The following is a 27,310-nucleotide window of genomic DNA, read 5'->3' as shown; positions in this document are numbered from 1 at the left end:
TCGTCATATATAACTAAATTATTCCAACCTCTATTCAACTCGAAGGCAATCACTTCCGCCTTTCAGGCGTTGAAAGGTCAGAGTGCACGGAAAGTATGGTGCGTCAAATAGGACAAACACATTACATTTGTTTTGAATCTTTTATTTATGTATTTTCCACCAACAAGATGATGCCGAATTGCTGTATTAAAATGCGTCATCATGCTAATCTTAATCGGAATATATTTACACGAAGTCGCTCACCACGAAGCTCAAATAAATGATGAAGTTAGAAAAACGCGTTTGTCGACGGAACCACATGAGCGTTTGCGCCCCTCCTTGATGTAAGTGCTGCAGATCAGTGACAGTTGTGTCGTCATCGTTTCTGTCCAAACATGGTACCAACACAATACAAACGGCAGCAAGCAGAGCACAGCACGTCTGTTGACATCATGTAATGGTTGTGTACTATCGAGAAACCGGTTTCCCAAAGAGAGATGGAAAGAATTAGGGCCCGTCTTTTCCTAAACAGAAAGTCTGCATTTTCAGAGCCAGTGAAGCTGAGGAAAAGAAAATCAAAACTGTATACAAAAGAACACGAGCCTGTTAATAATGGTAAGCACCAAGTTTAATATCAGTGATGCGAAGTACCCCGCCGATGTCTATCAACATTTTGATTTCACAACCATGACCATTTCAATTACTGCTGCCGACTGTCGTGTTTGCAAGAATACGTTTTAACCCCGCAAAGACAGAAGTAAGACTACTGTAGTTATTGGACCGTGTTGCATGAAAAACGTGCTACACATTTATCTGCATCCCTCGTTTTATTTTAGTAGTTATTTCCTGTCTACACACAGGGTGGCCACTGAATATTGTCCTTAAGTTAACCTCAACCTGCCCTCATTTCTGTTACATCCACAATGTGTTTAAAAAACAGACTCGCTAATAAACACGCCTGTTCTTTGTGTCCTAGGCTTGTTCGGAATTCATGTCAACGTCACTGTCTTTACTGTGGCGTTTCGCCTGGCCAACTGCTTCCTTGTCCAGACCAGCTTTGTTCCAGATGAATACTGGCAGTCCCTCGAAGTTTCACACAACATGGTCTTTAAGTATCCTTACACCCTGCACAACCACACAAGTGTGTCAGTGGTAGAAACTATCATGATCAGAGAGTATGCGTGCTGGGGAATTTCATAATTTTGTTACAAATCAAAATGTAATGTATATTTCATAAAATTTACAAATAAATCAACTATCTAGTCTGTTTCAAAGTAAGTTGTCTTGATAACCTTGTATTTTTACTGATTTTAAGTCCTTAATTTGACCAGATATGGATTCCTGACCTGGGAGTGGACTGAAGGACTAAGAGGTTACACCTACCCTTTCTTCATTGCAACTTTATATGAAATGCTGTATTTCCTTAACTACGACACCGTTCAGCTTCTGGTAATATCATTAGATTTGTCTATATATCATCATCAGCAGCAGCAGCAGCCTTTATCAATCCACGGCTGGATGAAGGCCTCCCCAAACTTTAATTATTGGGCTTTACTGTGCGATTTTGAATGAAATTCATTCTTTACATATCACACATTAGTGTTGTTTCATATATTATTTTAGAAATTAAAAGCTTTTCAATATAATGGAGATGTTATTTTGCAGCATCAACTTTTGTGCAGCATTACTCTAACATTGCAACGTGAAAATGTTCAGATCGGTTACTGTGATCTCACTGTTTGTATGTTGGTGTCCCTGCAGGTTTGGGTCCCACGCCTGACACATGCTCTACTGGCAGCACTGGCTGATATAAAGCTGTACTCCTTGATAAGAAGACTGGAACATTCAGAGGTTGCCAAATGGGTGGTAAGAAATAACTAGTCTATTCACTCTCCCCTTCCAATGACTTACTGAGTGATTGAATACGATGATAGATCAATGATACATACTCCTGGTCCCAGAGAGCAACACAGTGGTTATGTTGACCAGTGAAATGCATAATTGATTGTGTTAAGTCAGGAGGAATGAAAACCAGGTCATATGACTTGAAGAGCAGGTGTTCGTATCCCTGGATGAAGATGGAAGGAATGACTGATGCAGGAGAAAGTTTTTCATACCTGACCTTAATGTTTCTGTTGATGTGTCTCTGCCTGCAGTACTTCAGTCAGCTGTGCTCTTGGTTCACATGGTACTGCTGCACGAGAACCTTAACAAACACCGTGGAGACAGTTATCACCACACTGGCTCTCCACTACTACCCACTCCAAGGCTCAGAGACGCAGCACAGGTCAGACGTGCTTGACTTCATTTTCTAAAACATTACCAAGCATTTCAGACTCTGCAGCAAATTAGATCACTCTAACAAATCAAATGTGTACAATGGTGTTTACAGAAAGGGCAGGTTTTGTTTTACTTGAGATGTTGACTTTCTAGGGAAGGCATAGCACATGAGAACCAAATATCTTTTTAACAAACATAGAATCAGTCATACAGAGAGCTTTCATCCACCAAATAGACAAGGTGACATTTAAAACAAATGTAATTAAAAAAACATTCTGTTCTTTTCAGATCAAAATACCTGGCCCTGGTTGCTCTGGCTGTCATTATCCGTCCAACTGCTGTCATAGTGTGGCTTCCTTTGGTGGGATATCACTTACTGCGGGAAGATAACAAACTGAGTCTCCTATCACACTGTGCCATGCCCATCGGGTGAGCATAAGATATGGGGCAGTAGTTCGGACACCTAGAAGTTAAGAAGTAGGTGGAAGATAGTAGTGATTGAAGTAATGGAGTTTATTTGGCCTTCGCCTGCTTGGCTGAGGGAACAACAGTTTGCCCATGAGGACAAGGCCATCAGAACCCCCCCCCACATGGTGGATGGAGCCAAGGAGCTTCTGTAAAGGTTGAGGCTAGGGAGGCGGAGGGATGTTGTTCTCAATGTTTTAAGCAAGAGTGAGCATGGAAAGGGTGGCATTTATAGTTGTGTGTGTACGTGAGGCTGTAGCCAATTGGTTGTGCTTGGAGCAAGAGGGATGCAAGAATGGGGGTTGTCCTCCTCCCAAACTTGATTTTAAAATTGCATGTTTTCCTTGGGTAGCTGTGTGGTTTTACATATTGCTGAAAGACTGCTATGGAATTGCCTCCTTATTCCATGCATTTCTGTTTTTTTGCTTGTTTCAGGCTGCTCACTCTTGGGATTTCCACATTAGTAGACTGTATATTCTATGGCAAGGTAAGGCAGAGTTTTCCAGACTGCCTTCAAAATTTCTGTGCAGCTTAACATTACTGTGTAACTTCAATTCATCTTAAGAATATATATTGTTCTTTTCACAGTGGACCCTGGTTCAGCTGAACTTCCTGAAGTTCAATGTCCTTCACAACGTGGCAGAGTTTTATGGATCTCATCCATGGCACTGGTACCTGACCCAGGGTTTCCCCGTTGTTCTGGGACCTCACCTCCCTTTCTTCCTTCACGGATGCACACTGGCTCCAAAAAGATACAGAATATTGCTTTCAGCAGTGGTGTGGACAGTCCTAGTTTACAGGTACACACCTCTGCTGCACCTCAACCTCTGTATACACTAATAAAACACTCTGGTTTCTATATAAAGACCACCCTTGCATGTTATTTTGGGAATCATACAAAATTAAAGTTTTAAGCCTCCATAGCTTGTTGCAGATTGTGACTGAACATTCTCCAGATCGACCAAGTAGTGGACTACTAACTCCTAACCCTCTGCCCTCAACCAGATAATGCCCATATAAGTGTGTGCATTTGTGTACAATATAGCTGTTATTTGCTTTTGTTTTGATGCAGCTTGCTAGTGCACAAGGAGTTTAGATTCATCTACCCAGTGCTCCCCTTTTGCATGATCTTCTGTGGTAAGTGTAACCTGCTCGTATTTCGATTTTTATCCTGGCAACATCAGAACTGTGCTTTATTAAGAATGTCACATTCTGTGGTCTTAACAACTGTGGGCGATGACTCCTGGCTGATTTCCATTTCAATGTAAAGGTGTTTGAATAAAATAGTATGTTATGTGGCGCTGATTGAATATACTCTTCCCTGTGTAGGGTATTCTCTGGCCAGCCTCAAAGCCTGGAAAAAGCCAGCAGTGTGTCTCCTGCTTATATCAAACCTCCTGCCAGCACTGTACACGGGCCTTATTCACCAGCGTGGGACCCTAGACGTCATGAACCACATCCAGCAGCTCTGTGTCCCCTCCAGCACCCATCTCAGCCCTGATGTGCTCTTCCTAATGCCTTGCCACTCCACTCCTTTCTACAGGTAACCAGTATACATATTAAGCAAGTACACACACACACCTCCCAGGGCCCATAACAGCAGTGGTTATTTATTGCCACTTGGAAATGGCTTGTTGCTTGGCTATAAAACAAGCGCTCACTTTCGTAGTTCACATACACACTGCCTTCTGGCTAATCAGTGATTTACACTCAATTCTCAGCCAGCAAGCTCAGACCGAAACTTAAACTCCAATCCAGCTACCAATTTCACACCCAATATCTGATGCCAAAGTCACTAGGAAAAAGAACAAAGCAAAAGCAAAAACATTATAGCAACAGCACATTTTATATCTGTGTGGGTCAACTTCTATTTCAGCCACGTCCACTGTCCTTTGAAAATGCAGTTTCTACAGTGTCCTCCTGACCTGACTGGGAACAAAAGTTACGTGGATGAAGCCGAGTTGTTCTTCTCCGACCCAGAAGGTTGGCTGAACACCATGCTGCACACCAAGGCCGCACTGCCCAGCCACCTAGTCTTTTTTGACGTGTTGGAAAAGGTAGGAAGCACACACTGTTCTGTCCTATCCATAACTTTTTCAGTTTAGGAACACGCCAGTCAAGCCAAATGAACTTCTGACGACAGCCGTCATCGCACCTCAACATGTATTGCTAAGCAAATGGGGGTGGGAGGGTTGATAAAAATAACGTTTTATTTGGACAATTGTATATAAAAATACATTTGATTTTGTAGTGCTGAAAAGTAGTCCCCAGCATGTGCAAGACCTGCATGAAATCTTTAGTTTATAGTGCTGTATATTTCCAGAAGAAACATTTCCTCTGGCTTACCTGTATAGGAGGTTGAGTGCAGTGGTCTGTGGAATCAGGAATGTGCCGCTGCTCAGTGGGTGGCAGAGCGCCCACTGCTGGAGCAATACTGAATGATCTGTGCTCCTATTGGCTGAACAGACAGAAGTTTCCTTCAGCACTCAGCACTGTGGAGGTTTCCCCTGGATCACTGCATCTGTGAGAGTGGCCCAAGAGATTTAATTACGCTTCCCTGGCACATGTCATCCAGTGCCACTGGCTTAGATATATCAACACACGCAATATATATATATATTTTTTTCCTTTTCATGCTCCCAAATTGTTTAGGCTCGATTAGTGTCAAGATTAAAGTATAATGCACACCTCTTCCCTTTTCAGGAGATTTCTTCATTTCTGGAAGTGAACAGATACATAAAAAGCAAAGAGCTCTTTCACACCCATGTTCCTGAAGGCCAGGTGGGAAGGAGCATCTGTGTGTTTGAAAGGAAAGGCATGTGAAGAATCCCTGAATAAACAGAGCAGACAGGATCAAGGGTGATCCCTGATTGCTGCTACAAGAACAAGTCATATACCAGTTTCTTCTAAAATGAAGATGGTACTATTTTCAATATTAAAAACCTATTTTTAAAACTGCTTTTTTATAACTGCATTTATTGGGGGTTGGTCCCTTCTCCCCCATTAGTTACTGAACTGTGGTGTTAAAAGCAAAGTGTGCACACTTTTGTACCATTGGTCAAAACTGCACTGCTTCAAACACTGTGGACAGGCACTTTTTAATTTTTGTACACATATTGCATTTATATATATATATTATGAAACAGTGTAGTTATCAGTAACTACGATATGATCTTGGTAGATTATGAAATTTACAAAGTGCAAAACATCCTGGTAAATAAGTGAAGAACTGACAGAAAACTAGACTGCTAACCTAGATTAGAACCAAAATTAGTGACGCTTTAACAAAATATTTGCATAAGAAAGAAAAAATATATACAAGACAATGCAGAGAAACTTTCATATTTTTATTAGGTACCATTGTGAAGTTCACTCTTTCACTGGCATGATTGCAAAGCATGACTGTCCGCTTCAGCAATGTTTAAAGCTACAATTGGAATGTTATTGGTAAAGAAACTAAATTTGCACAATCATTGTACTTTGGAAGCAAATTATTGGAGGGCAAAAATAAATAATAACTACAATAGTCCAAAGACTGCAGTACACAGCAAAAATCACACAATCCATCAAAGTTCTCACAAAATAGTGCAAGCAACTTAAGACCTCCCAGTCCTTGGTAAAATCTCCATTGCATTTAACCGAAGAACAAAATGGAATATAATATTGCACTTTTCATTTTTATTTTCAGTTGTATTCCCCCCCCCCATAATTAACTGCACATTCATTTTGGTCCTGAACTCGTATTCAGTGGTTTCATGCAGCAGAATTTGAAAGGATTTACTGGTATTTGCATTCATAAGGAGTGCAAATGTGACAGAAGAAATAACATACCCAGTATGCTAATGTACTCAGAAATACTACTTAAAATAATTATTTATTTCAGTGGTCAGCAATTTAGGTGGTCAAATCCAGGAATACGTGCTAAGGGTTTTTACAAAGATACTTTTACATCAGGGCTGATAAACTGAAGTCACTGGACTTCATTGGTTTTCATTCCAGGTGACAATATCCATTACTGAGCCTAATTAATCCAAGCATTGGCTAAATCAGACGCATTAAACCAAGCAAAAATACAAACTAAAAATAAAGTGGTGGTTGTATTGGTGCTCTGATTCAGGTACAGTACAGCAGCACAAAGATTGTAAGGCCCCAACAGAAGTGTTACATTTGCCCAGTTATTCAAATCAATTAACCCACTTTAGTAACTAAAGACTTGGATAGAACAGCAGCTCAGATACTGCAGCCCTCAAGAACCCCAAGTTTGACACCCTTGCTTTACACAGTAAAAATGGGATGCCCAATTTAATCACGCTATCCACACAACCTGCTACTTGGAAAGGAAATTACTTAAGAGGCTTGCACTGTGCATTTCCAACCCTTGCACAGATGTAGATCTAGCAGAAAGAGCAGCAACTATTTGCAGCAGCAGAATATTAAAACCTTTCACTGTGAACATCACATTTTCCTGCGCAAAGCAAAGGAAAAAAAACATTAATTTTCGATGTCAATAATTTACAGATAATAGTATTGCAACTTATTTTTGAAGATGTAAGATTTAGTGCACACGTATGTTCAACAAGAAAATGAATAGTATACATCAAGCTTTTGCTACTGCCAGTTTGACTTAAGAATGCCTCATTATTGCACAACACAGGAAAAGCAATAACCAATTAAGCCACTGTTGTGTTTTCTTTTTTTAAACTGCATTTTAAAATAAACATTGTGTAGCAAAAATCACAAAAAAGGTGACCAAATAGCTTTCGATTTTTAAAGACATCCATTGCAACCAACACAAACTGCAACTTAAATATCATCCAAAATCAGCCATCAATAAAATAAAGCCTGTAAACTACAAGCTTCAATATTTGGGGTCAAAGGGCATGGGACCCAGCTCTATCTTGACATTGGCCATGTGTCTCCCAGTTGTCCGACCCGGTTTGTTCCATTTTCTCTCTCTCGAGGGGCGAGCATGGCTGCGCTGGTGTTTCACTTCATGCCTGGGATGCATGTTGTCTGTATTTTTTGTAACTGGCCCTTCAAAGGGTCTACTGTAATTCGCAAACAGAAATTTACAGTGAACATTCACCGAGTTATCTTCATATTTTATGCAGATTATTCATTCAATGTGTAGAATTTACAGACTTTCAGACCTATTGGCAAAAGACAGAAAGCATTGTAAACTAATTATTGTTACATGCAGTCAGTCAAAAAACAATAGGTATTATGAAGCACACTAATTCCGTGTTTACACTAGCATACCCGAGCCATGAGTAGTGAGTTGATGATGCATTATGTTTATGACGAAAGACAATGAAAATGACTATTCCTATGGCGGATCATGAGGTTCTGCTTGTGTTTTGTTTGCACCTGTGTGTTTTACCTACTGAATAAGAGTGCATACACACTGGAGGTGAGCGATGTCACAGAACGCCATACTACACTGGACAAGATGCACCCAGACAAATAACTGAGCAGTGCAGTACATTACATTATAACAAATGTGAAGACTACAGGTGTACATAGTTGATATTTTGTTTTGTTTTTATTATATATAAAGTTTAGATGTGCAATGAAAACCAGAGTTTCACAGTTTGGTTCCAGCTTGGCTCAGGTATTTGATAGGGGAAACACACCAATACTATGAGTACGGGTACACTAGGTGTATAGGCATAAGAGCAAACAAAAACAAAACTTGAACTAGACATGTAAAAGAGCTAAATAATGCTGCCATGAAGTAGATATAGACGCAATGCTAGTCAAAAAACAAACATGTCAGTGGTTAGACTTGTATACAAATACAAATGAACTTGAAAACCTATTAAGCAAATTATTTGAAAACGGAGATCAACTATATTATAGATCAGTACTGTATTACTCGGGTTTCATTATAGATTTTTAAATAAAAACTCACCTGGGACCGTATCGCTTCGAATAGGTGTCACCAAAGAAGTGTCTGTACACATATTCATCCAGATCTTCAAAAACATCGTCATCATACTGCTGGTACTCATCCATGTCTTCTAAATAGTCTTCTACCCCACTGACAAAATCTGTGAAGAGCATCTGGTCATGTATGAAGACTCCATTGTGGAAGAAATTGTTAATAAAACTCTCCAATTCTCGCCAGTGATGGAAGTGGTCCACTTCTTGCTTTAGGTAGCTGTGTATCAGCTGATTGAATTCATCTGCTCTGATGGGATCCAGTGCTTTGTTAAACAGGCTCATGGACTCTTGGTATGCACAGTCAAACACCCCGGAGCATCCCTTGTGCAGCTTGTGTGGTTCGTCATCTTCCTCTTTAAAGGGCTTCACGCCAGACTTGCGCGTGTTGTGATTAACCTGAAAGGTATCTGCTGTCGATTTCCTTGGGTGCTTATGCAATGGTTTTTGGTGCCTATGCTGCCAGGAAGCCTTGGCCGAATCCCGATCTTTGTAGTCAACTGGCCGCTGCTGGTGCTCTCTTCGGAGAGTCCTGCCGTCCTTCCTGTCCTGGTGCCTCCTCTCATGAGGCTTGCGGGTTTTGTCAATTATGCGTGCAGCCGAGTCCTTAAAGTGCCTGAACGTGGACTTCACAGAGTCTGAGAACTTCTTCAGGTTTTCCTTCACGGCTTCTTTGGCTTTCTTGATCTGCTCCTTGTGGTGGTACACAAACTCCTTTGTGGAGTTCTTCACTGCATCAAACGTCTCCTTCACTTTGGTGAACATGCCATCTTTAGGCTTCTTGGACTTCTGCTTCTCTCCTTTAGTCTTCTCCTCCCGGGTCTCCACGTACAACCTCTCCCAAAGATCTGAGCGCTGCTGCTCAAAGTTCAGCTTCTTCTCCAGCTCTGCCAGCCTGGCCTGCAGCTCCTCTGTCTCAGGGTCTGCTTCTCCCCCGTCCTCAGAAGTGCGGCTCATCTGCTCCAGCTCCTCTTTGAGCTTTTCAGTCACCCTTCGCTCCCTGTCTAGCTCCCTCCTGAGCATCTGGGCCTCTGCCATGAGGGTTTCCTTCTGATTCAAGAAGCTGCTGATGCGTTCCTTCTCCTCCTCCAGGTGATCTTTCAGCTTCTGGTTCTCTGTGATGATGGAGTCCGTTCCTGCTCCCCTCTCTTCCAAGTTCCTGATCTGTGCTCTCAGGTTTCTCAGCTCTTCCTGCAGTGTGGATAGGGACTCTTCTTCACGCTCCAGAGAAGTCTTCAGATGCTGGTTCTCCATCGCAAGGTTTTTCTGCTGGGACTCCATCGAATGTCTGTCTTCTGCAGTTTGCTTCAAACGTAAAGTGAGGTCATGTTTCTGGGACTAGTTATAAAAAAATAAAAAAGGGTGGGTGGGGAAACAAAAATATAAATTAAAAAAAACAACAACAGCTGAATTGTATTTATTTTAGCATGGCAATAAAATTCTTACAGAAAATTCCATATACATGTAATTTCCTTTTAAATGAATGAAGCAATTACTTTCCATCAGTCAGCTGACATAACACAAACTCATATATACTTATATACAAAATACTACCTAACATGCTGCAGACACATTACATTATGACAGACAAACAAGTATAAAATATATAAATGTCACTGGTGAATTTTGTTGCAGCATAACATTGTTTTAATAGTCAATTCTGCTTGAGACACATCTTGCTTACTAAATAGCAAAATCAGTTGAACTCCAAAAATATAACAATATTCTGAAACAGATGAGTAACTGTCATTATCTATAACCACTAATCCTTTACTGAAGATTGACAGTTTTAATTATTATGGTTTTAATTCAGGGAGAGAATGTCAAAGTTATAATACCACCCAGTTATTATATATCTTTTTACTTCTGGAGAATGCCTTGCTGAGATACTTGTGTTCCTAGTCCGGAGTGATAATGTATTCAAAATAAAATATGTTATGATCTGCAAGTACTGAGACTCCAGACATACAATGATATTTGGTAATCAAATGAGGATTTACTTTTTCCAGCATTGAATTCACAAGACACACAGCTCAGATGCATTCCTGTATACCGAGGTGACTGTAATTCATTAGAACGTTCTGGACAGTTTCAGAACATCGACTCAAATTAATTAAGAAATAACTCAGAGTTACCTGTAGCTCAGCCTGTTTCAATCTGAGCTGCTGGTTCTCTTTTGTTATTTTATCCATAATGCTTGTCAGGGACAGCACCATGTCCTGCTTTTCTTCTAGGTCTTCCTTCAGATGCTTAACCACTTCCTAGATGTGTGGAAACAGCATCACTACATGAACAAAAGCATGGCTTCATCACACCGTCCTCAAATACAGGGCTTCCACATTCACAGTCTTGCAGATCGAGAGATGAGCGCTACTTGAGAAAGAGCTGAGCAGCTTGTTTCATACAAGTAGAAACCCGAGATAAGGAAGTATCCTGACTGCAGAAGTGGGGAGAAATGTATATTATATCGATATGTATTGCGCTAGTTATTAATGGTGTGCCTGAATTTTGGCCAAAATGTAATGGAAAAGGACACATTTGCACCGTACTACACTGTAAGCAGCTAAAACATTTTGGAACCAACTGCACGAAGACATGAAGATGTGCATTTGGAAATATAGAACAAAAGCTGAAACAAAGTTCACCTAGCGGGACACAACAGACCAGGAGACGCCACAGAAAAAAAAACACTGTGCCAGGCCAACCAAAGACAGATCAGAGAAATATCCCTGGGTAGACCACCTACCATACTCTCTGCAATCGCATCCTGCTCCTTCTGGCACTGGAACAGATCATCTCTCACATCATTCAGTTCATTCTCACGGATCTTCTCCACCATTTTCTGCCTCTCCTGGATTTGCACTGTACCTAGAGCACAAAGCATTCATAAAGGGGATGCAACATTCACATGCTCACACTCACAAACCAACCAGCCAAACAACCCACCCACCCATATGTACTGACACAATTCTCTTTATCCTGGCATCACAGTTCCTGTCAATACATCTTTCTCTCCCTCAGCAGGACACGGTACACTAAATTACTAACACACTTGTCCTGCAGCAACATATGGGAGGACAGAGCACAGTCCAAAATACTTCACAACACCCTGAATGTCAGGAAGTCAATTGGAGAGACAGGCAGGGACAGAGGTGCCAATTGCAAATCTTATCTCCATAATTAAAGCGTGAGGTTTTTGCACTGTAAGTGGAAACTGTTCTTACAGAAGAACAGGCAGAACAGAAGCTAGTGCAGTCAGGGGTGCAGTACAATGCCTCACAGCTACCCTCTGATCTTGCTACTAACCAGTTCACAGATGCACCATATGAACAAGTTCACACACATGGCAGAGGAAAAAAAGAAAAAAAGAAACCCAGAAACAGACAGTCAAACAGACAGATTAACATGCCAACGCCAGCCAACTGAGGCGTTTGGAAATTCAAAGCTGGTAGCACCATTCTACTTAACATGCAAGGTGGGTTAGCCCTCATTTACAAGGCTCATTATTAGTGGACATTAAAAAGGAGCCTTTGCCAGATGTTTCACAGCACAAAGCTCGTCTCCAAATTCATCACCTGGGGACAAACATTTCCTGCAGCCACTGAGAGGTCTAATGGTGGAGCGGTGCAACTCTCTACTCACAGATGGAGCTAAAATCCTCTGGGAAAAGGTTAAAATGTTTTACCTTCATGGAAACACCTTACTTTGGAAGCAAGTGCCTCAGCTACCATGCTTGGCTAGAAATGGTTGTGGCAGAGTCAGGTTTGGGCAAAGATTTTGGACTGTCCAAAGGACCGTTTACACGCATTAAGGCAACAACAAAACACAAATTCAGTGCACTTTCCTAGCAGCCTCTGCTACCACACTCCTCATACTTATCCATCAGAGCTGGAGCAGTACTCACTGCCTCATACCTTCAAATATACCTGTAAAGCAAAAGCAATTATGCATTCTAAAAAATGTTGACAAAACATTAACTCAGACTTGTTTTCCCACACACACCTAGAAAAGATTGTCAGAAAAAATTGGCATATTTTCTTTTGTTTTTGTTTTTTTATGCGTAACTCTTGCATGTTCAGTTTATAAGTAAGTTTTATGCAACTTGTCACTGGTTTTTGAAGGGGAAGTGCAAGCCCTGAAGCCCTGAGAGAAAAACTCACCATAGAAGTGTCCGAAGCCCATACTGATTGCGATGACCAGAGCCAGCAGGATGCACTTGTTGAGTGTGCCACCAACGCGTCCTGCAGCAGGCGGTGCTTGCAGTGCTTGCTGTTCCTGCTCATTCTCTCGCTCTCTCTCCCACTCTCTCTCCCTCTCCCCGCCAGTGCCCTCCTCAGTCTCCGAGGCTGAGGCCGTGGTCCTACGCAGCCTGCGTCTCCGCACAGCTGGGCCGGGCCGCTCGCTCGATTCGTCACTGCTCGAGTCCTCCACCCGTGGCTCAGCCGGAAACACTGAGCACGGTCACACCACATGCAGGTAGCAAAGGAGAAAAACAATGAGAGGAACCAACTTAAAGAACATCCCATTACGTTGACATAAGGATTTTGGGGGGGGGAATTACTTGCTTGGATTCAACGTGCACAAACACACTCAACAATTGCAGCCAAAAAAAACAGGACTGCGAGTGAGACAAGTGTGGTGTAGAAGATTCCAAGCTTTGCACACACACATTTACAGCAGAATTAGTAGCAGCTGGTCAGATTTTGGATGCATAATAGTTTGCATGGCAATATCTGATGTGATGTACACTATAATGTCATACATCCAGGACTGAAATCTTTTCTGATCCATTTCAATGTTCTGTTGGTGTACAAGGAAGTGTCACTGTCTTTATTATAATATTTCAGCACAACCTCTAATGTTCTCACAGAGACACTTCACTGAGAGACCTAGATAAAGGGCTAAAAGTGAGCATGCTTGACAGCTATAAGTTATTTTTAGCACACAGTCCATTTGTTTTATCTGAATAAACATTGCTTTGCCACACAGTCGCAGATAATAGAAGCATCACTGAACTCATAAGGACCCCAGGCCATTTAAAAATGCTACTCAGTAGTACAGTAAGAGGTTACTAATTTAGGAGTACTTAGGATTGTATATCATAGGGATATGATTAATTGCTTGAACATTTATTTTTTTATTCACAAACTGTACTGAACAGTCCTGATATACTAATGAACCAGTGACTTTGTTTACACTCTGCCAACCTCCCACACAGCATGCTGCAAAGCTTTCAAATCAGCCAAACTGGTGCTGGAGGTTTGCTCAGGCTATGTGTAGTTAAAAAGTAACCAGTCTTTAAAAGTGTTTCGGCTTGTTTCCAGGTCACCACTCTGGGTTAGTACAGCACAGGCCTACCAGGAAAATTGCAAGCCTGGTCTGTATGTTGAGCAAGTGAATCACACTATCATGTTCTGTCAGACCACCTGGGACAGAGCGCCTGCCAGATAGACGCCCTTTCAGACGATTACCCAAGGCCCTTATACTCTCTGGAAGCTTCCAATGGCTCGTCATCAAACCTGCTTTTGTACATAAGACAAGGAAAAACCGTTCTCTCTCTCTCTCTGCTGCATGTTTTATTTCTCTACTAAAGTATTGCATAACTGTATGTTTCTTGCGCGACTCAGCACAAGAGTTTACACAGCCTGGAAAATGCAAATCAAACCACATATAATCTGAATTCAAGATCCAGATATTGTTTAACAATGTGCACACCTTTTTTAAAGCTAAAACTAATGATGTAACAACCTACGCTATCCACGATCTGTTCAGCAGTGCTATGAATTCATGATTGCTTACAGTCAGAAAAGACAGAAATAAGTTTCAGCTTTTATGAAGGGAGAAAGTAAATAAAATAACACTGGAATAAACCAAGATTAAGAAAAAGGTCCAACTTGGAGCTGGATTCAGAGGCACTCAAGCATTGCGCTAGTTTAAATGGGAATTAAAAAGTACGAAGAAGTGTGCCTGTGGCTGTGGCTTACGTGTTTCTGCTGCACTGAAGGCATACTGACTGCTGGAGGAAGTGCCCAGGTAGAGTTCCTCGCTGGCCTCTGGCTCCAGGTCCTCACCCTCCCCGTCCTGCCACTCCCCAAGCCCTGCCACCCTGGATGGCTCCAGCGTCACAATGTCAGAGTGATCACTGGAGGAACCAAACGTCACATTCTCATCCGTGGCCTTCCCTTCCACAACCTGAGAAGTGAACCATGCAAACATCTGCATCAAACAATCCAATAAGGTTTTTCATTTTAATTTTATCTTTTACACCTTTAACGTGATAGGTCTCAACTTTAAACTCATTGAGAGAGACTTTTTATTATTTAATTGCTACAAATTGAGCTTTGAGAAAATGTAATTTACCTCAGACACAGCCAGTGTCTCTTGTAACATTTCCTCTTTTAGGGTGGCTTCAAGAGATGACTCAGCCCTCTCTTCACTGCTCTCGCCTTTAAAATTGAATATTTGAAAATAGAGAAGTGATTACTACATTCAGAATTAGATTTTGTATTTGTTTTGGTGCGTTTTAAACCACAAATGGATGTCTATCATAACTGTCATTTAAAAAAACAGATCTGCTTTGTTTTAAATTTCACCCTTGCCTTCCAAAACCATTGTAGAAACAAAAGATCAGACAACTCATCCTTCCAACATGTAACTTTCGTGCTCCCTGAAATACATGCATTGTGTTTCTTCACTATAAGTCAAGAATACCCACATTTTTTTAATTACTCAAGGGTGAAGTTACTTTTTGACATAAACATGTATGCCTGTTTTTCCCTTGTCTGTGCATGTTTGTGCATGTCTTGTCCCTGTCCGTGCATGTCTGTACATGTTTTTGAGAAACCTTATATAGTCCCAAGCTTTTTCGTTTTAACTTGGGACACCATATATTTCACCTATGTAAATATTCACCTAGTAAAGGATGTACTTCCCAGCAATTGCAAGCTTCAACAACACTCATTTTCAGCTATGCTTAATTTAATTGTCCCTTTTAAATATACTAAATGCAAAACAATGCTAACTACACACAAATATAAAGAAAGTACCAGTGGGTGAAATTAAGAGCAAGTATGGCTTAGTCAGATGGGAATGATGTCAGAAGGTGACCAAAATGGTGAAGTGGGCACATACCCCCTAGGACAGAGGGTTGGTCTTCCACTTCTTCTTCCGAACCGGACGGTCTGTCTGCGAGGTCAGCTCCCCCATTCTCAGGGCCAAGCGATTCAATGTCAGAGCCCTTTAAGAGTCCCAAGAGACAGAATAAGCGAGAGCTCTGTTCAATTGAATTTGTCCTGCTAGTATGGGAAAGAAGTCAAAATCTGACCCTCAGCAGCAACAGCAGCTGTTTCACTCAAACCGAATGCCAGAAATATGTCAATCAGGTAGCTATATGTAGCACAAGCCATGTTATTTATTTTCCCCCTTACATTTCCGCTTAAGGTTATTTGTTATGAAAACTTCTAAAATGATTAAGACAACACTCTCCAAGGGCAGGTGATAGCAGTCAAAAGGATCAACTCGCTTTGGTCTACCTGGATATTAGTAGAAAGTTGCCTCTTTCACTTGCACTGTATCATAGGCTTAAAATTAGCCCTTAACATACTCAACACTATTATAGTAGTAGATTTGTGTTCCTTGATGCAACAATGGAGAACAAAACCAAAATAAAATACTATAATTGCTGCCATGAAGCTATCACATTTCTCTCAGAGGGAAGAGACAGCGAATGCAAAAGAGGTCACCAAGCGGAGTGCACAAAATATAAATAATTCATTACTATACACCTGCCAGGAGGGGTAGCATTTTAAAGCTGTTAAATGTCCATTTTAAACAGTGCTGCAGACAGAAGCCTATATAACTGAAGCCTTTGCTACCAACATGAATAGTAATCTAAAGAGAGCCGCTAAACTGAATTAAAATCATAAAATACAATTTAGCAACAGTCTGCAAAAAACAGTTCCAAACAGTTCTGCAAAAAACGACCCATTATTTTAATGTATTTTTATAACGGAGCAATAAATAGAATAAATACCAATTTATTTGCTTTATAAACGTGAATACAGTGCACGCGCGTGCGGAAATTAGTTTTACTGTGACACAAAGAGAGGAGCCAGTTGAATGTTAAGCTACTAAAAAATTTACAGGGTACAAGGATAAACATAATGAATATGGTAGGAATATGACTGGGTAACGTCGCAATGACTGATGAGTAACGTGCTTGAGGGCTTCTTACTTACATTTATTTCAGGTTAATTCTTATGGAGTGCTTGTCAGACACTACCCAATATGTACAACTGCACCACAAGCACTTTGTACATATAAACACCACATGCATATCATACTCAGAGGACAGTACAGGACACTAGGAATTCTCTCAGGTTTGCTTTGCTAATTGATTCATTATAAACCCGAAAACCTACAGCACCACAATAACGCTAAAAGCTCAAGGGCCTTCTAAAATAATGGAAAAACACGCGAGTCCCATTTCACATGCGTTTGGCACCACATACCTGCACAAACACAAAGTAGAGTGAAGTCGAGATGACTTCACTGGGTCAATATATAAAGAGCAACCTGTTACTTTTATCAAGCCAGAAAGGATAAGAATGACCCTTATAACTATCGTTTCATCGTTTTAATTTTTAACAGATTCTGTGCTGTAGGCCTACATGTTTTAGAATAAAGATCAGAACAAGCTGACCTTTCTAAAGCATTTCAAAACATAACACATTAAGTCATTTTTTGACTGAACCCAAAGCAAAGAGTCTATATGAAATACCAAACATACAAGTACTCTACCAAAACTTACAATTAAGCTAGAACCACTATGGGGAAAAATAAATAAAATAAATATATTATATATATTCAAAATCAGTAAAACAGACAAAAAGATAACATGCCTTTAATAGAACTCACTTTTTTGTATTACAAAATCACATAGGCCTACATTAACAGAACACAATACTAAAGGTTTAAAAATATCACAACATTTAGATGTATTGTCCCGTACCCCCCGATTAATAAGTTTCAATCTGAATAGGAGCTGCTGCAAAACATCTATAAACTTCATAGCTTTAAGAAAGAAATCTGTAGCAATACGTCAGTCTGTGGCAACATGAGTCTAACTTCAGCGTGACAGCATTAGTTCAGCTGCCAAAGAGCAGGAAAGGGAGCCATACATGCCATACCTCATTACTGATGATGGTCCACCCACAGGAGGACTCGGTGTCACTCGAGTTGTCAGACATCTTTCCCACCGCTGTAAATAGAACACAGTCACAGAGAACACGCTGAAAAAAGCACCTATATTAAAAGTCAACCTAAATATTGCTTGTGCCAGTGAACGCCACTGGGGATGAGCAACACCGACAACTTATCAGGCTACGGGGGAAAAAAAAAACACAAACACGCACACAAAAGCACCTCAAGGTTAATTTTCCTCCCAAAAGATTTACCTCAACACTACATTAAATGAATCAGTGACGCAGAGAGGGGGGACAACAACATGGAAAAACTTGGTGTGAGGATAGGAAAATTCAATATTATTTATAATTATAAAACACAAAAATATTTTGCACTGTGATCTTCATCCCACGTCTTGGATATTCATAGTTAGAACAACTTGCTTATTAGTAAGGGAACACTAACTGACCGTGAGCAGTGAACATTTACATCTGAAAGCATTGCCAAGACAAATCACAAGACCATGACTGCAAGGGTTTGTTTTAACCGGTGGCAACATGCATGAAATCCACATTCTCAATGTAGTCACTGTGAAATGCACGGTTAGTTTACCAGTACAATCTGGTGATGAAAGGCAATGAAATTCAGATAAAGAACACTTAAGTTGTGAACCAATAGAAAGCTTTCACATCAGCAGTACTAGGACTGCACAGGACAGGAGACTCATTCTGGTGTAACAATCAAAGTGCAACAGTAAACTATTCTACCTGCCTTCGACTACAGTACAATGACTGGTCAGATCCAAACTTTTTGGTGGAAACAATCTTACTCTTTATCCTTGTAAATACATTATATATGCGTTGTGTAAAGCAGACTGAGCACATGTTCAATAGCTTAGATTAGGTTTCATCTGATTTGTTTAGATTTTAAAAAGCAAAGATGAAACTTTTCTTAATGTGGTAATGATTCATTTGACTATTTATTTTGAGTGTAAGGATACATAATCAAATTAAGACGACATTCATCAATTCAGAAAGGATTGTGGATGTGCTGCTAGATGCCACTGTGTTCAGGTATCTAATTTTGTTCAAAAGAACCTGGTCGGTAATATGATCCCTACATTTGAATTTTTGGTTAGCTATGTAAAATATCTGGTTTTATTTGCTCCCCACTGCGAAATGTATTCATGGAATCTTTTAAACAATGAAATAAAATGAAACTGAAGCAGAAACAACATTTACTCGTTTGTATTAGCTAAAACAAATGTGTAATTATTTCCTAGTCACGTGTTGCAACAATGCAAGATGGTATGTAATGTAATGTATTGTAACAATGCAATACATACATACATGCTGAAAACATCTAAACACCGAGTTCGAGGAAAAAGGTAAACTTTTGTACTTGGTGGAATAGTACGTAAAACTTATTTCGGCAGTCATATTTGAATATTTTACTTTACATAACTCGAACAATGGATATGTGGTTATGACAATGGTGCGTGCCTTTTAAACTTAAGAAATACACCGTAGAATGGATTTATCCGAACACATGGACTTCTGACATACTAACAAACTGTATACATGAAGGAAAAATCAATCGCTCCCGCTTCAATATGAAACTACAAATTAATTATAAGGTACTTTGGTTTGCACACCCACGCAAGCCAGCATCTCCCACTACTGCAGGCAGAGACAATAATATAGACTTGCTGCATCTCTTTATGCATTCAATTTTGCAGCCTCTTGAACAGATTTTCAGAAAATAAAATAAAATAAAATAATGCACACACACACATAGAAAGCCATTTCCAGAGCAGAGCTGGGCTACTTCAACTAGGTCATGTACCAGTGCTGTCAGTTGCAACAGCAGTCTCTACCCTTTCTACTAGGCTGCAAAAACCTGCACTGCGCTCCTTCTTCGGCCTGGAAAAAGCAACCCTCACTTACCAGGCCCAGAACTTAACTAAACTCCCCCGGTAACAACGCACTAACTACGGCATAAGCACGACTGGAATGGATGCAGTCTCACCGCTGTGAGCCCAGCGGCGGGAGCGGGTTTTACAATAACACCAACGTCGCATTACTTGAAAACAACGCTTTTCGCATCGCATACATGACGGAAATTAATACACATTTCATTTTTAACATGCCGAGCTTGTGTTTACCTCCGGTTTGCTGCGCTCCAGCCCAAATTCGAGCGAATAATTCGTTAGATGGCAGCTACAACTGCACGGCTTTTTGTGTGTTACTTCGGTCGCAACTGCGCTTCGCACAACATCGCCATCAACAACAGCAACCCTTTCCACAAGCAAAAACAGCTGGCGGTGCGCGAAATGAAGTGCGGGAACTGTAGTTCTCCAAACTGAAACTGTGACGCCCAACCCGACTGCAGCTTGCTTCCTCACGAACTACTATTCCCGGCGTGCAACGGGGCAAAGGCTATTTGCGCAGATGTCGTTTTCGTGTTGCGCAAATGTCGGCAGTTCTGCGAGTATTTGCACCTTTAAACCAATTGCATTACAAGAAACTTGCAGATCTGTACAGAACTGCAAGAATCTGCGCAACAACAATGCGAACAGTACCTGCGAGAGGTCTGTCACAGCTCGCCGTACCAGCTGATTCTCCCTGAACCCAATCGGACGCCGTTGCTAAGTTCAAGTAACCATAACAAACATCCAGTCGGTGGTGCTGATCTGTCTACTGGTTACATTTGGCAACAGTATTGGCTGCAGCACAGTCTGGATCTCAACTGCAAATTTCCAGGTATGCTTTGCTTAAAATAGAAACATTTTAGACCTATGTGAGTGTATATTAATAAGTTAAAATGTATATGTATATATTGATATATATATGTTTGTGTGATTAATGTGCCCAAGTGCACTATTGGGTCTGCAATATCAAATTACAAGATCCATAATGTGAGGAACATATTTTAAGGTTAATTAATACAAAATCTACATAAATGTTGTCATCAAAATGCTCATGGTTTTATTTATTCAGAAGAAAATCAGTAAAGCCTGTGTGGGCAGGTAGGTCATTGTGTGGTTGTACCAAATTCCACAATATGAGTCTTCCGAGAGCTTTAGAGGTAATTTGCTCAAATTATTACTAGATAAATTCATATAACCTAAATTCACTGAAGGCATAGGCTACTATACTGGCGTTCTAATGCGTCACTTCTGTCTGAACATGTGGCTTGATAACGCATTGCAGTAGGTAACATTACAGCTTCCTCACCAAGCACAAACCTGATACATGGTATCACCCTTATGATTTATGATGATGGTTTTAGAAGATGGGGGGGGGGGGAAATGCAAAATGCAAAAATTACCAATAGGAAGCAGAGAAGAAAATGTATGACTGGAATTGCAGATAACCAGACTGATGCTATATATATATATATGTTTTTTTATTTTCCTTTTTAGAAAGGTACCTTTATCGACGATGTCTGGTACTGTAGGCTATGCATCTGGGAGAGTGGATTCTTCCCACGCTTGTGCGAATTTGGGTAATCCTGTGTTTTCCTGCATGATAAAGCCCGGGACTCCCTCCACATCTTCGGTCTCACTGGGACGACATCAGAACCTTCTCTATAAAACTACATCCAGTGAATATGGTGTCATTTCTCCCACGTTTGAAACGGCTCCCTGTACTTACCACCCAATGTCACAGAAATTCTCTCAGCACCTTGGAAACTGTGGAATGTACCGGAACAGCTCCTTTAACACGAGCCTGGACAGAAGCAATGTGTATGATTGTCCCAATCTGCAGAATACTCTTTGAATCACTGGAAAACTGTAATGTTTTTACAGTCTTCCATCACTCTCCTTTATAGTAATTTGTAACATAATCAGTTCCTGTAATATTCTGTAATATGTAATGTTATTGTTTTCTTCACATCTTTTTATTTTGCATTAAAAAGATACATCACCCATTTAATATTATCCTTTGTTTTAACTGCACATCATGCCACAAATCTGCTTCAATTGTGTATGATAGCATCTTACTGAAGTGCAGAAATGACCAAGAACTAAGATTTAAAAATACAAATAAAAATTTATATTTTAGATTTATATTAATTAGTCATTGAATTATATATGATACACAGTAGAAATTGTATATCATCATGACAATGCTGCTGTCCCACGCTGAAACCACTGAAATCTCATTTTCACACATTTATCTCAACAATTAAGGTATTTCAAACTTTTTATTTTAGTATGGCAGTATGAAAAACATTTTAATGTATCTCTGGTAATATACAGCAGTGACATTCATGTGATCTTATTTGTCTTCCCGATTCTCTAAGAGTCACACATGCTTCCTTGAATGATCTGTCGGATCCTTTCTGCATCTGCACATACGCCTTGATTAAGGGGATCAATCTTCAGAGCAGCTTGATAATCCTGAAGACCTGTCAAAATATTTCCAAGTTACTGAAGCATTAGCTTTAGCTTGTATTACACATTGGAATGTCAAACTTAAGGAAAGTATACCATAATCTTCATTCCACTAGGGGTCAGTACAATACAGAGTTAGGCTTGAAAAGCAAGGTTTTCTGTTTGTTTTTCGGAGATATAACTAAATTCTTAATGGATTATTTCAGAAAATATGTCCCCAATTTAAATTAAATATATATGTGTGTGTGTGTGTGTGTGTTTGTATGTGTGTGTGTGCTGCTTTGAATGTTCTTCCAGTGTGTGAAGATGGCAGCAGTGTTTTTCAGAAGCGGAGCAAAAGCCTGAGAATTTAAATATCCTGCTCTGGTTACTAAAACAAAAGCTACCGATCAGCAGCAGGTCTGACATGCAGCTAGTACAATGAGGCCTACAGCTGCGCCAGACACACGGGAGTCATTAAAGTCAGTGATGACTCAAGCCTGGCAATAATTACAGAGATTAAAAAGGCAATGCTTTATGCTTTAGCTGTCACAGTACACTTCCCTAAATTCAAATTTCTCAGAGAATTTTAGTTTTTCCTTTGTGCAGCTAACAACAAGGTCTGAAACAGAAATTGTAGAGGGGTGAAGCGCAAACCTTGAATGTATTTTAACAAAAAAGATATGTGAGGTCCACTTAATAAATACCTTCAACATATAATTCCAGATCACAAAAGGCAGTGCCACGTCTCACATGAGCTTTCACTCTGGCATCTGCATTGTCAGCAACAGCTGGTGTCAACAAGTCAAGTGCCTATAGAAAAACAGCATATTTTTCAAATTCCTGAGGTTACATTATTAGCCTGATATAAAATGGTTAGTATAGAATATCTTTATAATATTCATAAACAACAGTTATTTTGTATATAACATTGTCTGACCACACTAAAATAAATACATCATGCAAAATAAGTTACAGAAGCAAAAGACTGACTTTTTACAGTAATCAAAAGTTGCTATAGCCAAAATAGAAGAAACTTTTTCAATTCAATAACTCTCCAATAACCAAACCAATATTTAGTTAACTATATGCAAAATAAGACCATATGACAAACCTTAGAAGAGTCTTCTATGGCCTTGTGTAAGTTTCTTAGTTTGAGGTGGCAGGCTGCGCGGTTTAAATACAAGGCTGTGATATTATTATTTAGCTGAATTGCAAGGTTATAAGCATTGACAGCAGCCAAATAATTCCCAGTAGCGAACAATTTACTGAAAAACAAGATTAAAAAAGGAGTTATTATGACTTCCAAGTATAATTTATAAAAATCCAAGATCATTATATTTATATATAATTATATCCATGTTGCTGCTATTTCATTTCACAAGTTTAGTGTGTGTAACTGCACCATATAATCGACATACCTTGTTATTTATTTCACTTCTGTTTTTTTTTTCCATTAAAATATATCGCATTTTCTTGTTGTACTTGTAATTGCCTCAGGTACAGGCATGAGTCAAATGAATTAACCCTAATGATAGTGTCTTTCTGATAGGTCTTACATACTTTCCCTTGTCCTTCAACCAATCAGGATTCCTCTCTTCTTCTTTCAGGTCCTTCAGCTCTGGCACCTCAGTGTTCATTGCTCGCCTGGCATCAGCCTGCTTTTTCAACCACTTTTCCAAGAAATACACATTCGTATTTAAACTGCAAGTCATATGTCACATGTAAAATAATATGATCAGATAAAACAATGAAGACCCTATATTGATTTTTAAGCTGTACTTATTTTCTGGACCAAAAAAAGCTGAAATCATCTACTTTTCTGACTATCCCTATATTTAAGACTAAGATGAAGAGTTTTTGTTTTGTTTGTTTTTTCATAGGGATAATATGTGAAATTAGAGGTGGTTTCATTGAGATCAATTAAAATTAAGTGAGTATCCTGAATGAAAAATGTTTCACACAGAAAGCACAGAGGTATTTGCACAGGTTTCTCTGTAACGATATATAACAAAACTATATTGGTCTTGTCCTTTTCAGACAGTAGCCTATAGCCAAGTATTTTGAATGCTCACCGCTTCCTCTTCAGCCACCTGTGATTCTCGCAGCGCTGTTGGAAACACACGTGGGGTGAAACTGATCCTGATGCTGCCTGCAGGTCGTGGAGCAGGCACATTTGTCTTTTTTTTTTGCTTGCTTTTACCATCTTGGTGAGCTGTTTAAAATCACAGGAATGCAGAGAACATTGTCTTTAAATACACATAAATATTTAAGCAGACCTAGTCAATGACATATCATAAAAATGCTTCTGAAACTCAATCAATGTAATATACCAGGTTTTAATGGGTCACTACTTCTACCAGGTCCTGAAACAGAAACAGAAACCTGCTTGGCCTTTGTTAGTTTATTTTCTTCCTCTAGTCTCTGCCTTTGCAGCCTCTGCTGGGCCTCCTTCTTCTTTGCTTCCTGCATCTGCTCCTTTTTCCATGCTTCAAGCTCTGCAGTAGCTCTCTGCCTTTCCTCTTCCTTAATTTGTTCGATGTTCGTTCTCTGCTCTTCTTCCAACTGAAACAAAGAATAAAAGGAGCTTAAAGTTTCAACTTGAGATACCAGTGGCCGGTTGCATTAAACCAACTTAAGTTGATGCTGCCAGTGCATCATTTCCCCTTCCTCCCAACAGGTAATGCAGATAACAAAGGGTGAAGAAGGTGTATGTAACACTGAAGTTACTCAATACTTAAGATATTTTATGCAACTGGCCACAGATATTCATTAAATCTGTCCACATGTGACAATACTGTTTGCACAAAATATTATTGAATATACTTTCCATGATAGTAGTAGTAGTAGTAGTAGTAGAAAATAGTAGTATGCATAAGTGATTGTTTGTGACAGTACGTAGATTAACAGCGGATGTAGAAAAGCAGGTATTTAATGTCTATGAAAGTATGTAAGTAGAAGATTATGTGTATCAGAAACAGTGGTAACAGTGCTGTATTGTGTAACAGTACTACACTGCATTTCAGTATATTAAATGACACTGTATTATACAATACTGCACTACACTACACTTCAGTGTATTATATATTCAACATGAGCTCTCTCACCTTCATCATTGTTTCCAAGGCATATTTGTTATCTTCTTGCTTTTTCACGGCTTTGGCTTTGGCATCTGCAGCAGCCTTTTCCTGCGCCTTGAAAACAGCCCTTTCTCTTATCGCTTGTATTGTTTCTTTGTCAGCTAACAAAGTGGAAAGTGGAAAATACCTATTAGTCAATTTATCCTTAGCAAAAAGTTGTTGTTAATTCGGGTCAGGTAAGACGTTTCCACATTTCATTTAAAATATACTAAAAGGACTATACAAATAATTAACAGCTCAGGTTCAAACATTTGGATCAACTTTTGTCCCCCATCCAATCTTGCAAATCGTTGTTTAATACAAACATGAATCTCTATGCACCTTTTACACTATACCCAATTTACAGTGCAAGTCACATGCTACAACTAATCATCATCATCATCATCATCATCATCATCATCATCATCATAAAGTACCGTTCTTCATCGTAAGTTGTTCCCACATCCGTTCCTCCTTTTTGAATAACTTGAAGATAACAACCCCATTGCCAATTTTGGCCACGCTTTTATCATCGTCAATCGGGGCGAATAGTATCGCTTCAAATAAAAAGGGATTGAAATTGACCTAGAACACAGAAATATATATATTTATAACAAGAATTTTGGTCCATCAGGAAACTGCTTTCTCTCGATTCTAAGTGACCGAATGATTATCTTGTTTCTTAACTTACCTTTACATATTCTTCTGTGGAAAATATGTCTACCTTCCCATTCTTAACTCCCTTCAAGGGTAAACTTATGTAAACTAAGGATTCATTCTGTGTCCATGAATAATCATTCACTATTAAAGGCATATTGACCAAAAATAAAATATGTATGTATATATATCTGTAAAGCACTTTAGTACGCTTTTCCGATCTGTTACCACGAACGCAGATTCTGTTGCTAGGAAAAGAGTTCCGCTAACACGTCACTTCCTGCACTTCCTGTTTCAATGTTTACGGTTTTTTTAAAGGCGCACCTACCGTTTTGACCATAATCGGTCGCAACTTTGTCTTTGTATGGGAAGCGTTTTTTATTTTATTTTTATTTTGTCATTTACTTTTTTGATTGTGTCTGTGCAACATGTTAACGTCTGACTGCTAAAGAAACTGTAATGTAATTAATCAATTAATATAGTGTCATACAATTAGAAAAACAACAATATACAATTATTATACAAAACGTGCAAGTATAAAAGATGGCCATACATCATTTAAAAGTTTTATTTAACACAAAACCTCAACAGTATTATAGCACAGTCTTAAAAACATTTCATTGTATTTGGAATACTGACATTTCAGTGGTACAAATCTCGCTGCCCAATAATTTTGTACCTTGGAGAGGAAAAAGGGAAAAACAATTATAATCACACTAAATATGAATAAAGCACATTTATTTGAGCAGTATTACAAAGAAAAAACGTTTTATACTGTAAATATATTGAACATACATTCAATAACTGTAATGACATTTCTTGCACATCACAGTAAATATTTTACCTAATACATTTCTACAATGACACTTAAGTTGTACCAAACATCATTAAACCACAATGCAGCAGGCAAAAGTATAATATAGCTGACTTGTAGCTGCAGAATGAGAAAAGTGATGGTTAACATCTGTTAGAATCTAACCCAAAAGCTATATATTTACCTTGATGTAGCATGAGTCTCACTGATAAACAATCCAGCACATTTAAGGCATCTGGTGTCAACAGTCATCTAGTGTCATTATGTACATAAGAAATACCTACAGTACTCAAGATAAAACATTCAAATTGAGAGAAAATCCTACAAACAAACAAACAAATCAGTGTGCAGTTTGACGTGAATGTGTTCATTGTCATAGTGTAGTTTCTGTTTGTTTCTTCAGTCAATTTAAAATTGTAGGGTTTTAAATTAAACTTGTCTGATGGGCTTATCATATCTGATACAAGACTTCTATTAAATTAACTATGAAACCTA

General features: G+C 39.4%; 4 protein-coding genes across 11 annotated transcripts; 2 read left to right on the top strand and 2 right to left on the bottom strand.

Moving 5' to 3' along the window:
* Nucleotides 1–306: 306 nt before the first annotated feature.
* pigb (phosphatidylinositol glycan anchor biosynthesis, class B) lies at nucleotides 307–5,682 on the top strand. Its single transcript, XM_066701356.1, has 12 exons — nucleotides 307–594; nucleotides 956–1,091; nucleotides 1,311–1,428; nucleotides 1,741–1,845; nucleotides 2,136–2,266; nucleotides 2,548–2,688; nucleotides 3,160–3,211; nucleotides 3,313–3,524; nucleotides 3,797–3,861; nucleotides 4,054–4,267; nucleotides 4,601–4,781; nucleotides 5,428–5,682. Exons 1-12 carry the CDS (start codon nucleotides 477–479, stop codon nucleotides 5,545–5,547), a joined length of 1,593 nt encoding a protein of 530 aa, XP_066557453.1. The 5' UTR covers nucleotides 307–476; the 3' UTR covers nucleotides 5,548–5,682.
* On the bottom strand, nucleotides 5,084–20,168 carry ccpg1 (cell cycle progression 1). 8 transcript variants are annotated; one of them, XM_066701351.1, is made up of 11 exons: nucleotides 20,012–20,168; nucleotides 17,853–17,923; nucleotides 15,796–15,901; nucleotides 15,025–15,110; nucleotides 14,649–14,856; nucleotides 14,091–14,186; nucleotides 12,825–13,115; nucleotides 11,411–11,532; nucleotides 10,800–10,925; nucleotides 8,636–10,002; nucleotides 5,084–5,245 (listed from the first exon to the last, which is right to left on the bottom strand). In XM_066701351.1, exons 2-11 carry the CDS (start codon nucleotides 17,910–17,912, stop codon nucleotides 5,176–5,178), a joined length of 2,532 nt encoding a protein of 843 aa, XP_066557448.1. In that variant the 5' UTR covers nucleotides 17,913–17,923; nucleotides 20,012–20,168; the 3' UTR covers nucleotides 5,084–5,175. The 8 variants fall into 8 exon arrangements, with proteins under 8 accessions (XP_066557448.1, XP_066557444.1, XP_066557446.1 ...); XM_066701347.1 differs by lacking the exon at nucleotides 5,084–5,245 and adding an exon at nucleotides 6,051–7,772; XM_066701349.1 differs by lacking the exon at nucleotides 5,084–5,245 and adding an exon at nucleotides 6,051–7,772 and having other exon boundaries at nucleotides 11,411–11,526.
* A 1,122-nt stretch (nucleotides 20,169–21,290) lies between these two features.
* pierce1 (piercer of microtubule wall 1) lies at nucleotides 21,291–21,629 on the top strand. Its single transcript, XM_066702835.1, has one exon. It carries the CDS (start codon nucleotides 21,291–21,293, stop codon nucleotides 21,627–21,629), a length of 339 nt encoding a protein of 112 aa, XP_066558932.1.
* A 408-nt stretch (nucleotides 21,630–22,037) lies between these two features.
* dnaaf4 (dynein axonemal assembly factor 4) lies at nucleotides 22,038–26,261 on the bottom strand. The gene is made up of 9 exons (XM_066701346.1): nucleotides 26,036–26,261; nucleotides 25,782–25,929; nucleotides 25,333–25,466; nucleotides 24,559–24,790; nucleotides 24,301–24,440; nucleotides 23,789–23,898; nucleotides 23,340–23,493; nucleotides 22,933–23,038; nucleotides 22,038–22,260 (listed from the first exon to the last, which is right to left on the bottom strand). Exons 1-9 carry the CDS (start codon nucleotides 26,156–26,158, stop codon nucleotides 22,151–22,153), a joined length of 1,257 nt encoding a protein of 418 aa, XP_066557443.1. The 5' UTR covers nucleotides 26,159–26,261; the 3' UTR covers nucleotides 22,038–22,150.
* Between the last annotated feature and the right edge of the window lie 1,049 nt (nucleotides 26,262–27,310).

This window comes from Amia ocellicauda, chromosome 4 (assembly GCF_036373705.1).
Source record: "Amia ocellicauda isolate fAmiCal2 chromosome 4, fAmiCal2.hap1, whole genome shotgun sequence".
Lineage (NCBI taxonomy): Eukaryota > Metazoa > Chordata > Actinopteri > Amiiformes > Amiidae > Amia > Amia ocellicauda.
Note: the sequence above shows the minus strand (reverse complement) of the source record. Positions and strands in the feature narration are given on the sequence as shown.

Excerpts from the sequence above, each read along its gene's own strand:
- pigb (XM_066701356.1), top strand. The coding sequence starts at position 477 with ATGGAAAGAATTAGGGCCCGTCTTTTCCTAAACAGAAAGTCTGCATTT. Across the intron at positions 595-955 it reads ACACGAGCCTGTTAATAATG|GCTTGTTCGGAATTCATGTC; the intron begins GTAAGCACCAAG and ends TTTGTGTCCTAG. Across the intron at positions 1,092-1,310 it reads TCACACAACATGGTCTTTAA|ATATGGATTCCTGACCTGGG; the intron begins GTATCCTTACAC and ends TAATTTGACCAG.
- ccpg1 (XM_066701347.1), bottom strand. The coding sequence starts at position 17,912 with ATGTCTGACAACTCGAGTGACACCGAGTCCTCCTGTGGGTGGACCATC. Across the intron at positions 15,111-15,795 it reads CCAACCCTCTGTCCTAGGGG|GCGAGAGCAGTGAAGAGAGG; the intron begins GTATGTGCCCAC and ends TCAATTTTAAAG. Across the intron at positions 7,773-8,635 it reads TCGAAGCGATACGGTCCCAG|TAGACCCTTTGAAGGGCCAG; the intron begins GTGAGTTTTTAT and ends TGCGAATTACAG.
- pierce1 (XM_066702835.1), top strand. The coding sequence starts at position 21,291 with ATGTCTGGTACTGTAGGCTATGCATCTGGGAGAGTGGATTCTTCCCAC.
- dnaaf4 (XM_066701346.1), bottom strand. The coding sequence starts at position 26,158 with ATGCCTTTAATAGTGAATGATTATTCATGGACACAGAATGAATCCTTA. Across the intron at positions 25,467-25,781 it reads ACAACTTACGATGAAGAACG|CTGACAAAGAAACAATACAA; the intron begins GTACTTTATGAT and ends CCACTTTGTTAG. Across the intron at positions 22,261-22,932 it reads TCTGGAATTATATGTTGAAG|GTCTTCAGGATTATCAAGCT; the intron begins GTATTTATTAAG and ends ATATTTTGACAG.